The following is a 16,381-nucleotide window of genomic DNA, read 5'->3' as shown; positions in this document are numbered from 1 at the left end:
TTCACATGTGTCAAATCACAGCAAATAGCAGAAGTGATAATGGTGTTGTAAACAGTTCTGGTGTGCTCATTCAGTCCAGAATGCTATAAACAGGAGACAAAAGAGACTTCAAATATTGAGGTTTCAGATTTGCCAGCTGTTCCTGTGCCCAGTATGACACTTGTGCACAAGCCTAGTGCTCAGAAAGTTGGCAAAACTCTCCTGGCAAGGGGATGCTTGGTCTGCAAGGGCTTTCCAGGACTTTTCCTGGCAGGGGAGTATCCTGGAGAGGAAACTGGCTGGTGAGCAGGCCTGGCAAAGCAGGGACCTTGCGAAACAGAGGCAAAACATCTCACAGAATGGTAGTGTGCTCTGTGGGTTATTTAGTGGGGATGACTGGGAGGGTGGCTTGTTGTCTGAAAAATTAGAAACCACTGTGGTGGCCAAATAAGTAGAGGTGTCGGACTGTCACAGCAGCACAGGGCGGCTGCTTCGTGGAGCTGAAAATTTGATCGGTTTTACATCAAAAATAACCAAGCTGCTGCTTCTACTGTCTGTCGTGCAGCTGTCAGACCTGCCCACAGAGCTGGCAGAAGTCAGAGTTTGCATAAATTACTCATGCAAGCATTCGGCCGGAGCCACAGGTGGATGCTGGACTTGGTTTGCCTGCCCCTCGCCCACCCCGTGCCCCGGCTCACCGCACCCACGGGAGCCTCTCAAACCACCGCTGCTCGCGCCCGCTGTGCAGAAGCAGCGGCAGCCTCCTGCGGTGGAGCAAACATGAGCTTTCTGGCTGGTGCTGGCATATCCCTGGTATGTTTTTCAAGGTGCTCTGTGGTCTTCTTGCTGACACCAGCCTCAGGTTTGCTCCAGAAGTGCTGCTGCCTGCTATGTTCAGTTTGCCCTCCCAGTGCCTTCTTGGACTTAGTTCCTGACTCACACACTCATCTTGACACTTAAATGTACTTTTCTGTTATCAGCAGGTAGAAATTCACGTAAGATCAGTGGTGTTTAATGGAATGGCTAGAAAATCACAAGGCAGGATAAGCAATTTAGGCTGGTATTTATATCTGTTGAGTTCAGGGGTGGTCAGGAGCCTCTCCAGAGAAGGGGAGAGTGATTCTTCACCCCAGCTCTGCTGCTCTGGAGCTGAACTTGCATGTTCCTTCATGATGGGAATCTCAAGACTTTTGCAGGGCCTCTCATGTGTCTTCAACACATGCGGTCAGAGGTGGACTGAAGACATTGGATCACTTGTGGCAATCTTCATTTTATGTCCTAGTTCTTGCAGAGTGAAATTCAAGATGGTACACTGCCAGTTTCTGTATATGAACAAAAGGATTCAGAGGAGTTCATGGGCTGAAGGGACAGTAACTAGCAACATAAAAATGAGTTATTGCTTTTGATTCATATAACTTCATCAGGGTAGAAAATAAAAGAACAGATAATGAAGAAAATTAAGAACCCATGAGGTAAATGAAAGAAATAAAGTACACCATCAAAATATAGCTCTGCTGAGGTTTTTCTTAAAGTAATCACTCTTTTCCTGGGTCTAACTGTCCTTTCCTGCTAACCAGCCTTTTCTGGTGGTTATCTGGGTTTTTACCACTGTTAATCACATTCCATAGTGTGGTCCTGCCCTTCCCCTGCCACCCTGAGAGTTCCTTCCCCTCCTTCTTCCTACATCATAAGTATTTTTCAGAGAACATCCTTGTTAGCTGCAGGTGGCACAAATGGAAATTTGTTAATACTTGTTCAGATCATGAACTAGCTGTGTGACTTGTGACTGATTTCTTGTCTATCCCGAGTGCCCATCAGCTCTCCTTCAGTGAAAATAGAATTACATGGCAGGGAGCAGGAAGGGGAGTGCTCTGAGTATGGATGGTAGTTAATTGAAATGTGTAACTGAGTGTCTGGTTTCATGGATGAAACTTGACTTCTGCCAGGTACGTTACTATCTGCAAAATGCCAAGAAGTCAAGTGTAAATCATTTTATGATCCATGTTTGAAAGGATCTAGATTGATTTAAAATCTCTTATGTAAGAAATTAGTCCTAATAGTTCACAAGCCAGCTTTTAGTCAGATGGAGCTCTATTAGCTTTAGACCACTGGTTTACATTTTGGCATGGTAGTAACCAGCACAACTCCAGGTTTTCATGCAGTTCCTTTGCTGAGGGTCACCACCCATAACAGCATCGGACCACATACCTGCGTTCAACCGCTCTAGTTCGGTTGGACATCTCAGCCGAAACCTGTTGGCACTGATGGTTTGGGAAGGTAAGACACAGGGCTCCCTTCCTGCCGGCTGCTTTAGAAGGGGGTGATGGGGTGAGGATAACCTGCAAAACCTTCACAGCAAGGTTTGCCAGAGCTCACCTGTCAGGCTGCAGCCAACTGTGTCAGCCTGAAGTCTGGTGCCTTGGAATAACAAGTAAAATGTCTAAATGTCCTATTTTCCCAAGACAAATCTAGGCATGAAAATGAGTTTGTAATTTAACTAGTCAGGCAAATGATGTCTGTGTCCCAGATGCTAAAGATGCTTGATAACCTTGCAAGGTTACTATGCCAACCATTGCTTTTTGGTGGTTGTTTGGTTTGATCGACCCATTACTGAGACTTTAAATGTCTTGCCCTCCAAGGAGCAAAAGCTTATTTTTGGTTTTCAGGAAGTTCTAGCCTGTGGAGTTCTCTCTGCTGGTCATGAGGAATTAAAAGGGAAAAACCTCTCTGTTCTTTGTAATGCTACAAATGACTTGCATTTAAACTCTACCAGCATATTGCAACATAATTGAAAACTCCTTCTCAGAGAAGATGTTATTTTCTTGACCCCAAAACCTACTTATATATTTATATTTTCCCTGGGATTTTGGGCATGTCAATGTTTGAAATGTATGATGGTTTTCTTTCCACACACCATAGTCTCTTTGATCCCGAATTCACCTCATCTTTCATTTGCTAGCTTGTTCCCAAAGCACCCATTGCTTTTGAATTTAGGAACAACATCATGAAAAGAGGCGCTCTAATTGGGTTCAGAGCAGACTCATGCCTTGTGTAAAATTTGCTTTTAAGCTGAGCAGCAAGAGTCTTAACAAATGACCTTTTAAATCTTATTTTGATTTTATTCAGGTATAGTAGTGTGCTCATTAATAATGATCCTGCAATAAGTCTCCCATTACAGCTTTATTGTTAATTAAATAGGATGTGAGTTGTATTGGATGTTTTCAAAATGAAAATGGGAGTTTTTAATAGATTCCCTGATTAAGAATACTGGTCTGCATACAAGATGGTGCTCTGAAAAATATATCACTTAAAAGCTGTTCTGGGCAAGCAAACCTTACTTTCTCCTCACCCCTTCCAGGGTAGAACTACTTGCTTGTCTTACCATAAAGAAGATGCTTAATCTCCTCTAACAGGAAGGGGAGGCTGTTAAGGAAAGGTTTCATGTGTTCTACATTTAATATATCCAATCTTTTGTTTAAAAGGTATCATACGTGAGGCAAAAGAAAGACCCTTACTTTGGTGACGGACAAAGGATAAAGGACTGGCATAACAAAGAAGCTATAAGGAGGGACTCCGAGCGTGTAGGTATGTAACATTCCTAGGAAAATGTTTTAATACAGATTGTAATTCACTTTGAATTTATTTGATAGACTGAGTGCAGAACAGCGTATTCAGCTTTCAGGGTCAAGATGATGTTCTTGATATGATGCAACAGTTATTGCAGTTATTGTGTGTTAATCTCAATTAAAGGCTTCCTCCTCAAATCCACATATAACCATTTTGGGGTGAAAATATGTTGGTAACATCTTGGTAATTCTAGAATAGGTGCAGTATTGATATTTTATTTTATTTTAACTTACAAAACCCCACATACCTGTACCTCTCCCAAAACGAGGAGATCCAGAGGATAAGAAAAATGTTCTAGACTATAACAAACACGAAAGTTTTATTCCATAATTCTGGATTTTTCCCTTGAGTCACATAAAAGGGCTCATTTTGAACATTGCAGCTTTACACTGGTGTGTCTGCAAGGGCTCTACCTCCTCTGTTCCAGAGCTCACATTGTTCAATATACATGTCCATCAGTGCTGAAAAAAGCAACAGTGATGAGGTGTTCACGTTTATTCTTCCTGCAGTGAAACAAAAAATGCTCTATAGATCCTTCACAGTGTTGCCATAGCCCCTTCATCCGTTTCTGATGTTAGAAGGAAGACTTTTAACTTCTACAATTTACACAGCTGAGTGTTTTGTAGCAAAACTGCTTATCAAATAAAGTTGTTAGGTTGACATGGTTGACCCAGCGCTAAATATGACATAGAGTACAAAACTAATGAAGGGATTTTCAAATGGCTATAAGATGACCGCTGTTCTTCTGATATGTGGATTAGTTTCTGGCCAGTTAAGTACCAATTAGTAGTAATGATGCATGTTTACTTTCTGTCTATCCACAGGAAATGGAGAACAGGGAAAACCTTACCCAATGACTGATGCAGAGCGAGTGGACCAAGCATACAGGGAAAATGGCTTTAATATCTTTGTGAGTGATAAAATTTCTCTGAATCGTTCCCTTCCAGACATCAGACATCCAAAGTGAGTATCTAGTTTGCATTTCTATGAGTGAAAGTTCACAAGTGCTAAATTACCACATCTACAGGAGTGTGCTCTCTTTTTATTATGGACTCTTGTAACTTTGTTCATCAAACACAGTCCTTTCACAGCTGGGTCCTGCTGTCTCCTTAATAAAGGACAGTATATAGTAATTGCAATGGGAAATACAGGAGACTAAAACTGCAGAAAAAAAAAACAAAACAAAACAAACTTCTGATTCTGAAAGACTTAAAATTACCAAAATCTTGCAGCCTTTTGCAGAAGAGATCTGGAACTTACCCCAGAGCTGGCTGCTTCCTTCAGCTCTCCCAATGTGACCATTCAGTTCCTGAGCCCACTGACACAGCCAGCAGCTTTGAGCACCTAATGAGGCAGAGCTGGTTCTTTCTGTAGTGGAAAATGATGTAAATGTCCGGTGATGACTGTGTCACTGAACACTCTGTCCAGTTCTTGTGTGGGCCACTGGCTGGAAATGAGGATGAAATGCTTAGGAGCAGAACAAGATTTGAGGGCCTCCACTCAACTGTGTATGAAGAGTTCTATCAGAAGTCTTTCTGATTTATGGATTAGTTTCTTAGACCCCCTTCTTCATAAAAACTTCATCAGGTTTTAAGAGTACAAACTAGTTCCAATTGAGTGCTGGGTTTTGAGTTCATCTATTTTTGGACATTATCCCTTTGGATGGTGTCAAACTGGATTTTGTGCAAACCAGGAGTTTTTTATTAGTGAAAGTGCTTCAGTTGGGACTTAACCCTTGTTTATACAAAGCTGAGAGGTTTTTTTGGATACTCTTTGTGCAGTTCTTAATCTGAAAGCATCATTAGATATTGGAACAGAAACTTGGTTTGTGTAAAGCCATTTTTATGACAATTTAGTGAATCTGAATTCAACATCCACTTTATTCATGACAGATTTCCAGTATTCAGGTTTTATAATTTGTTAGCTGCACATTTGAGAGAATCTCTTCAGCTGTCACAGCAAACTAATCAAATACTCTGCCTTGACACCTTTTCTCAATATATGCTTATGAACCAGAACAGTGTGTATGGCTCCATAAATATTTTAGGCATGCAGTTGAAATGTTTAAACGTAGAGATAAATCAAGTAACTGAAGATGCTTGTGGATCAGCCCATACTCAAGTTCTAGGAAACACAGTTTGAGCTGGCTAACTGAAATTACACCTGGCAAAGGCTGCTGTGGGCACTGAGAATTTAAACATCAGGCAATGCCAGTATTTCCTTGAGTATTTGTTACACCACATTCCCCATTGTTTCCCAAAGTTGCTGACTCCTCATTGCTAATTCTGCTATGTAAACTTTTTTAAAATGTGAAACTTCTAACTCCAGTCCCCAGTTAAAATTAATAAATCAAGTGTCTGGGTCGTCAACAGCTTAAGCTGTGATTAATGATGCTGCTGCAGCTGGTTTGTTTGTTGCTTGACACATCCTTTCCCCCACTGTAGAGAGTCATAATTGTGGGGGTCTCAAGGAAAGGATAAACAGCATGTGTATAATGCATGCTGGGATTAGCTGGGCAGAGAGTGGAGTTACATATAGTGGAGATTTGCAGTAAAGGAACTCATGGCTGAAAAGGTCTGTTCATTCCTGGTGCCTATTAAAAGAGAAATACTTGAAATGGTATGCTTTTGTCACTTAGGAGGTTGATGAGGACAATTTGTAATGAAGTTAGGCTGAGACGAAACCCATAAAGGGCATTCTAGAAAGGAGCTGTGTTTCAGGGCACTTACTTTACGCAGCCTTTTACATACGGGAAGAGATAGTAGAGATGATGTGGTTTGGAGATGTGCCTGCAGACAGCACGGAGTGTAAGGAGAAGGTGAATTGGGGAAAAACACAGCAGCTGTCCTGTCCTAAGCTTTGGGGCTATAGCTGCAGTTCTCCCCAACAGCTGGCCTGGGTGAGGAAGGACAGAAAGGCTGCCAGTGTGCTTGCTTATTGCTGAGATGGTTTGTGTGGACCTTTATATAGCAAATAGTGTTACCTCTGCTTTCTCTTAACTGTGGGAGTCGAGAGGCTGGGGGAGCGCAGGTACTGGATCTGCCTGGTGCACACATACAACACTTCAACAGTCATGTCTTTCCCTGCTAACATTTCTAAGTGCTTCTGGGTTTTTTAATATTAAATACTAATTTTGCAGGTCTTGTAAAGCAATTGTAGATGTGGTAGCTAGAGGGAAACAATTTCTCTCCATGCTTAATGGTTAAACTTAATAGCTAAAGTTTCATACTTGTTAAAGTTAGTCGTAAAATGAGAATTTCAGTTTAAGAAGAGTTAGAAGAGATTTGGGGGCTCTTGTTTCATATTGGAACAGAATTATCTTGGAAGAAGGTTAAGATTGCAATGCCAAGGGCTGGATGAAAGCAGCCCTTGCAGCTTAATTTTGCATCTTGCATCTGTGTGTTGCAGCCAGAGCCTGCAAGCTCTTGGCAGCACCCCAAGACAATTCATTAGACTCAGAATAAGCTACTGTCCTTTCACGCAGGCACCAGAGTAACTTCCTGTAGCCACGGATTTATTAAGCTTGTACAACATCAGTGCATCCTTCTCCATTCCCTGGGAAAGGTACTGGGAAAAAACCTGCCGCTGCCAAAGCCGCTTTCCGTTCCCATCAGCCTTTCCGGAGAACAGGGGGGAATTAAAGCACATACGTGTGTGTGCTCTGTGCTGTGCATGTAGCAAAAGCCTCACTGGGTGCTGGCAGGAGAACATCTGCAAATGGGCTCTGGTGCAGGCTGGGCAAGAGGTTTGGTGTTGAGCAAGGGACGCAGCCTGCCCTGCTGGCAGCATCATCAATGTGTTCTAACAATCTTTGTTCATGCAGCCGCTTCTGTCCTGCACTGAGTATGCGGAGTTCTAGGAGTAGAATATACTTTTGCCCAGTGGTGAACAGCGACTGGGTGTTTTTTAGCCACAGTTGCTTGCTGCATGGCCTGAGTTGTTACCTGTTTAACAAGGTTCAAACTCCACTTGAGGCCACACCTGCAGGAAAATAAATACTGCGCTTATTGCTGCAGTTCCTATTTTCTTCACCAAGCTACCTTGAAAACACACCCACAATGCAACTAAACATTAACCCTCTTCAGAATCAAGGATATGAATACTGTAGAGAAATACTCTCAAATTCAAGGGGTGTCAATGGGGTCTCTGCAGACCTATCTCCCCAGCTCAATCCAGGTTCTGCGGTGCTTTGTGTTCCAAGCCCAGCCTTCCTCCCTTCTGCCTGCAGAACTGATCCCAGGTGTCAAACCAGTCCTGCTGAAAAAATGAGGAAGTCAAGATTGATTGTTTAGGTAAAGTCTGGTTTAAATAATTGTCCAGCATGACAAAGGAACCCTTTGGTAGAGGTTGATCTGTTACTGAGACAGGTGCGTTTCTTTATGGAGCAGTCCTTACCATGGAATGATCCTGTCTCTTCGGCGTATTGTTCACAATGTCTTGAACTTCTGGGATTGTTTAGGGAAGGTGCCGTCACACAAAATCCTTATTTCCTGCACTTTTTGTTTAAAAATATTTGGACAACAGTTATACATGTGATTAGAGTGGTTTACTTCTCTGAAAACTGAGAATAAGTGAGCTAAACCAATGTACTGATAATGCCTAGATTAGATACATTTAATTTCTGAAACAACTTTGTAGAAAATCCTCTTCCTACTGACCTTTTGGGAATAAGGACAGGGGAAACAAGTATTTTAGAGACTTTTGTATCTTAAGCTATGAATGGAGTTTCCTTTAAAAGCATCTTCATCATCTAATATATCCCTCTGTCTTTCTATGTTGCTAAGTGTCACTGGCCATTAAGAGTCCCCCTTTCATTTGGAGGTGTTTTTTGCCCGGTAGACCAGATCAGGGAAACACTGGCCTAATAAGACCTGGAAGTTGATGGGTTTTTTTTTTTGGGGGGTGGCACTTTGAATCAATTCGAGGCATAAAGAATGAACTAAGTTACTTGATGATAATTAATATGGAAGTACTGGTGGGTTTGGGGGCACTGCCTTTTGACTTACTCTGTCTATGTCTAGCTGCAAGAATAAGCTGTACCTGGAGAAGCTGCCGAACACGAGCGTGATAATACCGTTCCACAACGAAGGATGGTCCTCTCTCCTCCGGACAGTGCACAGCGTCCTCAACCGCTCCCCTCCCGAGCTGATAGCAGAGATAGTGCTGGTGGATGACTTCAGTGACAGAGGTATGATCATTTGTATATAACATCTCCACCATGTTTGCCTACCTAAGGGATCAATGAACTTGTAAATATGCATGTAATGACTTTATAATAAAGTTTTTTACTTGCCAACAGCAGAGCTCAGGTGAACCTTGCTCCAGTACATTTGAAAGGCCAAAAGTCTGGCAGAAAGCTCACGTTCCAGATTCAGTTTGTGCTGGTTTAGCTGCTGATGGCATGGGCTGTCCTGCACTTTGGATGATGTGGATAGACCAAAAAGCTGGTTTTAATGTTGTGCTAAGGGCCTGTACAGGCCGTTTACCCCCAAGGTTAAATGTTTGATGCTTGGAATACCAAAAAAAAAGACGAGGAAATTGCTCACTCCTCGTGTTCTGCATATTTTTTTGTTCTAGATACAGAAAATGGTAAAAGAAGCCTTGATAAAAGGTTTCCACCTTGGACTGGCTATGATTTGGCTTACTGTTCTCCTGAAAAGTAAATCTGTGACACCCAAAGCTTCGACTGCTCTCGCTTGCTGACTTGCTTGCAACTACGCTCCTCATTTTGTACTGCATTGCCAGGAGTAGCCATCTGGGATTCGGTTTAAGTGCTACACACAAAGATGTGTTGTCGCAGGCATAACGTATCACCACAAATGGAAAAACCTCTTGTAATTGCAGACACCATGTGTAGATGTAGTTGCTGAATTTACTTGTTCTGTAGCAGAAAGGCAAGGGATCTTTTTCTCTGAACCATTTAAGTGCTATGTGATATAAATTTAGCTAGAGTTTGTCTTGTAGTTCACACCCTTGCTATAGTGATAAAGGCTATCAAGGAAAGGAGAAATTAATGTCTCTATCCTGTAGACATTCCATAGCTACAAGGATTACATGGAGAGTCCTCTACTGTTCTCCTGTGTTGAAGAGGGTACAGTGACTTCAATGCGTTACGATCAGATCTAGCAACTCTATTTTCTCCTTTAAAATTACTGAGACTATTTAGCTTTATCAGCTATATATAGAGTTGAAGTCCTGCCATTGAAATTACTCATATGGGGAAAAGAGCTCTCTACATGGGTACTGAGGGATACCCCTCCAAACTCTGACATGTAGGAAGCTCCTAAAATGAATGTGGAAAAAAGCTTGTGAGTATTTAGTGTTCTGACTATACTGATTTTCACATAAGCACTATCCAACAACTGTAGTGTTTATTCTAAAGTACATCTTTAATTAGTTTGCAAGCAAGGCATGTCGGTTTGAACAAATCAATGTTAAAAGAAATAAGTATTTCGTTAGAGGATTTTTCAAACGAAGCTGGGGAGGAAAAAAAAAAAACCCAGCATCCCAACAAGGTCTCTTTATTGCTCCTCAGTATAGAAGCAAATTAGACAAGCTCAGACTGTAACCACAGCTGAATTGTACAAACAAGTTTCTTTTGAGAGAGGTGGAAGTAATGAAATCTGGTTTCCTGTGGATCTGTTTTCCTTGTTCTCTAGATGTGCCCTTCTGACCACATTAAAGTGAGCGCTGCTGGCTCTCCACCCCGTTCCTCGTCAGCTCCTACACGTGCTGCTTGTCCAGCTCGCTCTTGCTCCATTCCACCTGCCTCTGATAAGATGCAAGCTCTTCTCCATCAGTCATCCATCTTGCATAGAAAGGTTGCAAGAAGTAGATAAGATTAATTTGTGTGCAGCGTCTCTTTATAGATGAATATAACAGACTACTGGTGTTGGACAGTGAGCTAAATTGCCAAGGAGAACGACACACAGGCAAAAAGTGCTAATGAATTAAAAAAAGAAAAATAAAAGAAGAAACCACAGTTGTCCTGCTATGTCACTTGATCTATGCATGTTAGGACAACTACTGATTGGGGTAAAACATCTTTTCACTGCCATCACCTCTGTACCTGCACTGTAGCCTTTCCTGTTGGCTGCTGCTCCTTTTCCAGCAGTCAGCATTCATCCTTCACCACACTGGGCTTGGCTGGGTTTACATAGATCCATAGTCTTCAGGAGGCTGTTAAGTCCTAAACGTGTGATCTTGACTTGAAATGCTGCTGGTTACAAATTTCTGGTTTTAATTTATCCATTGTATGTAATTAAAAAAAGGCCCAGTATCTGGGAATTGATTATTTAATGCATCAAACTGAACTGCATGAAGGAGTTGGAAGCTCCAGGAAAACTTTTCTTTACATTTTGTGTGTTTGGATTTGGACTGTTAGGCCACTGCTCTGGTTATTTGTTTCTCATTATTAAATTAGGCAGGTAATAAAAGCTCCGTGTCTGAGCTGATGATCATCAAGACTGTGCCACAGAACCAGTGAGCAGTAAAAAGAATGAGGACAATTTTCTTGTGGGTTTTTTTTTTAATTGTATGTTATTAATTAGTCTTCTGTCTGCGAGGTGAAATGCTAATGCTAATCCTACGAATTTGTAACAGCATCTTGTAAAATTCCAGAATCGCTGTTGGACGTAGTGATAGTAGAGACCACATCTGAGATCAGAGAGGCATAGTATGAACAGTAAATGTCAGCTTCTTCCCCAAAGAGGTCAGTAAATAGTCATCATAAACTCCGCTGAAAAGAAAAGATGAAAAGGATAATTGCTCAATAAAAATCTATTATTTTTTTTTATCGAGAGGTTACCCTGACAAGATAAAATATCAGATATATTCCACTGTACCTCATGACGGCCTTTCGCTTGAGCGTTGTCTAAACAGACCTCTAGCACTTCAGTAGCTCTTTAAAAAGAGTAACCTTCAAGAGCTTGGCTTTCCCTGGCAAGGAAACTGTATCCCTGTTGCTGGCATTTCTTGTGTACTGACCTGTGTGGGGGTTAAACATACTGGGCTTTGCCAGGTTCCCCTTGAGGTCCTGTCAGCGTTGTGCTCTCCTTCTGCTGTTGCACCAGTTTCTGTAGATGGTGATGTTTGTGCCAATCCATCAGCTTCTTTCATCCATGGAGAATCTTTGCTTCACATGCAGCAAAGATGACTTTGCTAATAATAAATAGTAAGTCTGGAAACCTGGCGACTGTGCACATCAGTGATTTCTCTGACAGATGTTACTTTCATATGTTTTTCATCTGTTTTTAAGCTTGAGAAGTAAGAGGGGTTTGGTGTGACTATGAAGAGGGCTGAGAAGTTAGATAACAGTGACAGGAGAGTGAAGATGGATTTCTGGGTTAGTTGGTGGCTGCTGTGGCCTGCAGTGCACCTGAGAGGCAGCTGTGCTGCTTTGCATTGTTGGAGCTCTCGGACAGATGAAACAGCATCTGGAAGTGTCAACTGCCATTTATTTCTTAATTTGTTTGAGAGAGACAATTCTGTGACCTCTAGCAATAAACATTTTTCAACCAGAAGGGGCTGTCCTGATGACAGCAAATCTTAACGGTGAGAAGCAAAAGCTCTACTAATTGTGTTTTTGAAGTGTTTCCTTTGTTTTGTATTTGGAAAGAGTCACAAAATGGTTGGGGTTGGAAAGGACCTCGAGATTATCTGATCCAAATTGAAATGTGCTGGAACAACTTGCTGCCTGGAATTTTTTTTTGCATGCCTGTAGTATAATGCAAGTTATCAAAATGTAGCTTGAGTTCAAACAAATTTAGTGCTGGATTCCCCATCGACCACAGAACTCTGGGAAAGGCATCAGTCTGATGCAGGACAGTGGTGGCATCCAGTTTGCCTTGAGGTGAGGACCATACTGTCACCTCCAGCTGCCATCACTTAAATCTTTGACACTTGAATCTTTCTCTGTGGGGATTCCCTTGTTAGGCTGGGTTAGCGTAAAAGAAGCTGCTTTCCAGCGTGTGCCATTGGTCACAACAGGGTAAATCTTGTGGGGCTGTTTTCCCCTTTCTCTACTAGTCACCTCTGTTCTCAACATCATGTTCCCATTAAGACTGCTGTCATAGCCTGTGTTTTTTTGTCCCCACAAACTTAGTTGGGATGTCCATAATATAAGGACTTTCTTCTCCTGACCAGAAGCATTTCAAAGTAATTGTAGGGATTTAATGTGCAGAAGAACATAGGTTATGTTGAAGAGGGAGGCACCAGTTCAGCAGACTTATTGGAGGATAAGAATTAACCTGCCTGGTGTTGTCTGCCCCTTCCTGCACAGTACGGAAAACTGCTAATGACCCACAGATGATACAGATTAACCTCAGCTATTCCAGGGTGGTCTGAAATAACGCCTACCCCTCTGGATAAGCAGAAATCAGAATGCAATACATGCGAATTATGACTTTAGAATTCCTGATCATAAAAACACTTAGCTGTGGCAGTCCTGTGTGGATTTGTAGCTTCACTTTTAATTTCTATAGCTGTTCTTTAGTTCTGATCTCAGTTAAATTAAGCCTTTTCATATGCTGGCTTGCAGGGTACTAATTATATCCCTCTGAGCTTGTTGTTACCAGAATGGCCCTAAGTAAACTAAAATGCTTTTTTCATGTATATCACTTTTCTCCTGGGGACTGTCAGATGTGAAATTTGTTTGCTTTTTGATTATTTAATTACAATGCTGCTGAGTGGTAACTGGGTTCTGTTATATTATAGAAATGGGAGGAGAGGAAGAGCAGTTGAAATGCAGATCCAGTCTGTAACACTGCAGGTTTTTGTGTCGGCCCTGATGGCATTTTATTATTGATAGCAGGCAACGAATACTGGGCAGTTCATGATTCTTCAGGGTCTGCTTCGGTCCTTACACCTACAGTCTGATTCTGGCTGTGGTTGTTAATCTCTAGTCTGTCTTGTACAAAGTGGATTGTTAGTCTCCATCTAATTCTTGTAGCTTGTGGACACCTCTGCTGTCCAGGCTATCTCCACTTCTCCATCTACTTATCTGGCCCAGATTTCATCAGTTTGTCCATTAGGATGTTATAGGAGGCAGTGATGAAAGTCAAGATGCCTTTTGTAGGTAAGAAAAACTTAAGAATGGGGGATTCCAAACATATCGGAAGGGTAGAACTAATAACGTGGGCTGTGTGAGCATCCTGTATGCCCTAGTGCCCTTGTTCCCTTGTTGAGTCACCAAAAGGTGTAACTAGGGAACACTAATACCTCTTAAATCTAAACTAATTGTTTGCGTTTGTATGTTTATCTGGAACAAACCAAGATGATGTATTTTTCAGCCCTTTCTTTACTGTAAAACAGGGTAGGGTTTTTACCTTTTCACCTATTGCAGCAATTGAAAATTTTGAATCGTTCAAGACACTGTAAACTTACTGTGTGCTAGAAGGCTGGGACTTAAGTGCTGATTGTCATTTAAAAGAAACACCTTGCCCTGTACTTGGGGCTAGCTCTATATGGAGAGGAAAACGTACATGTCACGCAGGTAGTTCAGAATTACTTTGAGTTTATCTTATTTATGCCTTAGTTTGACAGAAATCAGTGATTCCGGCTAGGTGTTTGAATTTTGTATAAAAGTCACATTTCAGCATTTGGTTATTTGCATATTGACTGACAGCCTGTTCTTACACATTTTTGAAACTACTTTTGTCTAAATGACAGTGTTTTAGAACAAGCGTTGTCCCTTGTTGAAGAATGAGGGCCGCAGCATCAGACAGCTCTGAAGCATCTCTTGCATGCAAAGCACTGTGTTGATACAGTAATAAAGTCAAATGTGGCAGCACTGAAAATACTGCAGTCTCCCAACATCAGGATTGTTCTGGAAACATTAACCCTTCCAGCACTGTGTGTCTGTGCAGTGGCAACAAATGGAGACTTTACATCCCTCTTACAGTAACCAGTCAAAATCTGCACCTATAACCGGGAGGCAGCAACAGGTTCAGCTGAAGTGCTTGAATATATGTAACCCAGTATGACAGTGACATTCACAAAGTCAACATTCTGGCTTTTAAATTAAACATGGTATATTTTAGGGTGTGGTTATCCAAGAGACTTCCATACTTGACTAGATTTGCTTATAACAAAATTTTCTCCTCAAAATCAAAGCGTATGGGATCTCATTTTCCCTTGGGGGGTAGTTAGGGAGGTTCTGGATTTTGGCTCCATCTTTCTTCCGGGACTACCCTGTATCCTTGAGCCTTATTTGAATTCATGAAAACTCTATTTCTTTAGTATTCCTGAAATTTTTGTTCAGCCATTTTTGATTTTTTTTCATATTCTTTCTCCACTTTTACTCCTTTTCTTAGTTGTCTGTTTTCAGCAGGACTTTGAGCTGCTCTTTGATGTTTGAGAGACAGTGAAACATGATGAGCCACGACTCTGGCATGTGGCTACTGCTCATCTCTGAAAGGCCACATGAGGCTTTTAAGCCTTTTATTAAAGGAGACCAAGGAGCGTTCTCCCCAGGTAGTGTCATCTCAGTCTTTGGTTTTGACCAACTTTGTTGGCCCGTTGACCCTTTGTTTGCCCTCTCCCCTCGCGGAGGACCAGTCAGATCCCTTTGCTTTGCACCATCGTGCCATCCCCGCACCATCCTGTACCTCGCTTGAACATTTACTGCCGGGGGTCTCGGAGCCACCGAGTGTCAGAGGGAGCAACAGCCAAATCCTCCTTTTCCCCGTTTAAAGATAAATCCCTGTGACTTTTTAAACCTCTCTTTATACTGCAGTACATGTAATTCTGGAGGTAGCCATATGGTGTCATCTGAATGGAAAAACAAATGTGGGTAAGGCCACTTGGCTGAACCACGAGCAGCGTAATTTGGTGTGAAGGGCAGAAGTCGCTAAGTGGTGTGCGAAGGGAGAAGGCGAGGGGTGATTAATGTGTCATTGGTGCAACATCAGGTACGTAGCAAGTACAGCTCTGTTCCAGTAACCACATCTGCCAGGCTCTAATTGAAAGAAATCATGTTCTTATTATCTGAAATAGAAAAGGGTTTAGTACTTGAATTTTTTGATCTTTAACAGTAAAGGATTTATGCAGCTAAAGAGATAATATTTTCATCTTCAGGTGCATGCATTGTAAAAGCCTTTTTTCTCTTAAATGTGCTCAAGTGCATCTGGTTAGTACATCTCTGAATATGGAGTGACTGTGCCTAGGACAAAGTGGTGGCAGTTTTTCTTACTGAATTTTGAATAAGATTCCTTTAAAGCTTTTTAACTCGTTTAAACAAAAAAAGAAAGTCACACTTTTCTTAGGTAAATATGCTTTTCCACAGCCTTTTCTCAAATGTTGCTTTCAAGGTCTCATGTAGAAGTTATGGTAACTATTGTCTCAAACAACCAATTAAAAGATTATTTTTGTAAATAAAGAGACAGAATAAAGAGCTTTTTTCTTTGCTGTTAGAATTCTTGTCAGACCATCTCAGATCTGTTTAGACTGTTGTGAATAGTGGGCAGCAAGATCTCCCCTTGGGTAAGTGGGAGTAGGTTAATTCTTATAGGTGGAGAGACTTGAAAGTCAGAGAAAACAAATGTACTACTTACTTTCAATGGAATGAGATGCTCTGTCACAAAACGTACTCGTTTTGATGTTTGTATCCCATTAAATCTCAGGCTTTTGCTGATGCTCAGTTTGTGGGTCTGGTCATCAAGTCACGCTGAGCAGTTCTCAGGCTATGGTCAAGTTCTAAGAATTTCACTATTAAAATGCTTCTGATGGAAACCAACACCGATGTCATTTTGGGGAGTAGGAAGTGACTTGGCTTTGG

General features: G+C 41.6%; 1 protein-coding gene across 1 annotated transcript in view; it reads left to right on the top strand.

Moving 5' to 3' along the window:
- The window catches only part of GALNT10 (polypeptide N-acetylgalactosaminyltransferase 10), a gene marked incomplete at both ends in the record, with an annotated part of 78,312 nt that overhangs the window by 35,582 nt on the left and 26,349 nt on the right, over window positions 1-16,381 (top strand). The window contains 3 exons of the mRNA XM_080353596.1: window positions 3,462-3,564; window positions 4,431-4,569; window positions 8,628-8,794. Coding sequence (XP_080209722.1) covers window positions 3,462-3,564; window positions 4,431-4,569; window positions 8,628-8,794 — 409 coding nt within the window. The remainder of the gene's footprint in view (window positions 1-3,461; window positions 3,565-4,430; window positions 4,570-8,627; window positions 8,795-16,381) is intronic.

This window comes from Nesoenas mayeri (assembly GCF_963082525.1).
Source record: "Nesoenas mayeri genome assembly, chromosome: 14".
Taxonomy (NCBI): Eukaryota; Metazoa; Chordata; class Aves; order Columbiformes; family Columbidae; genus Nesoenas; species Nesoenas mayeri.
The sequence above is the reverse complement of the archived record's forward strand: the minus strand, read 5'-3'. Positions and strand labels throughout refer to the sequence as shown.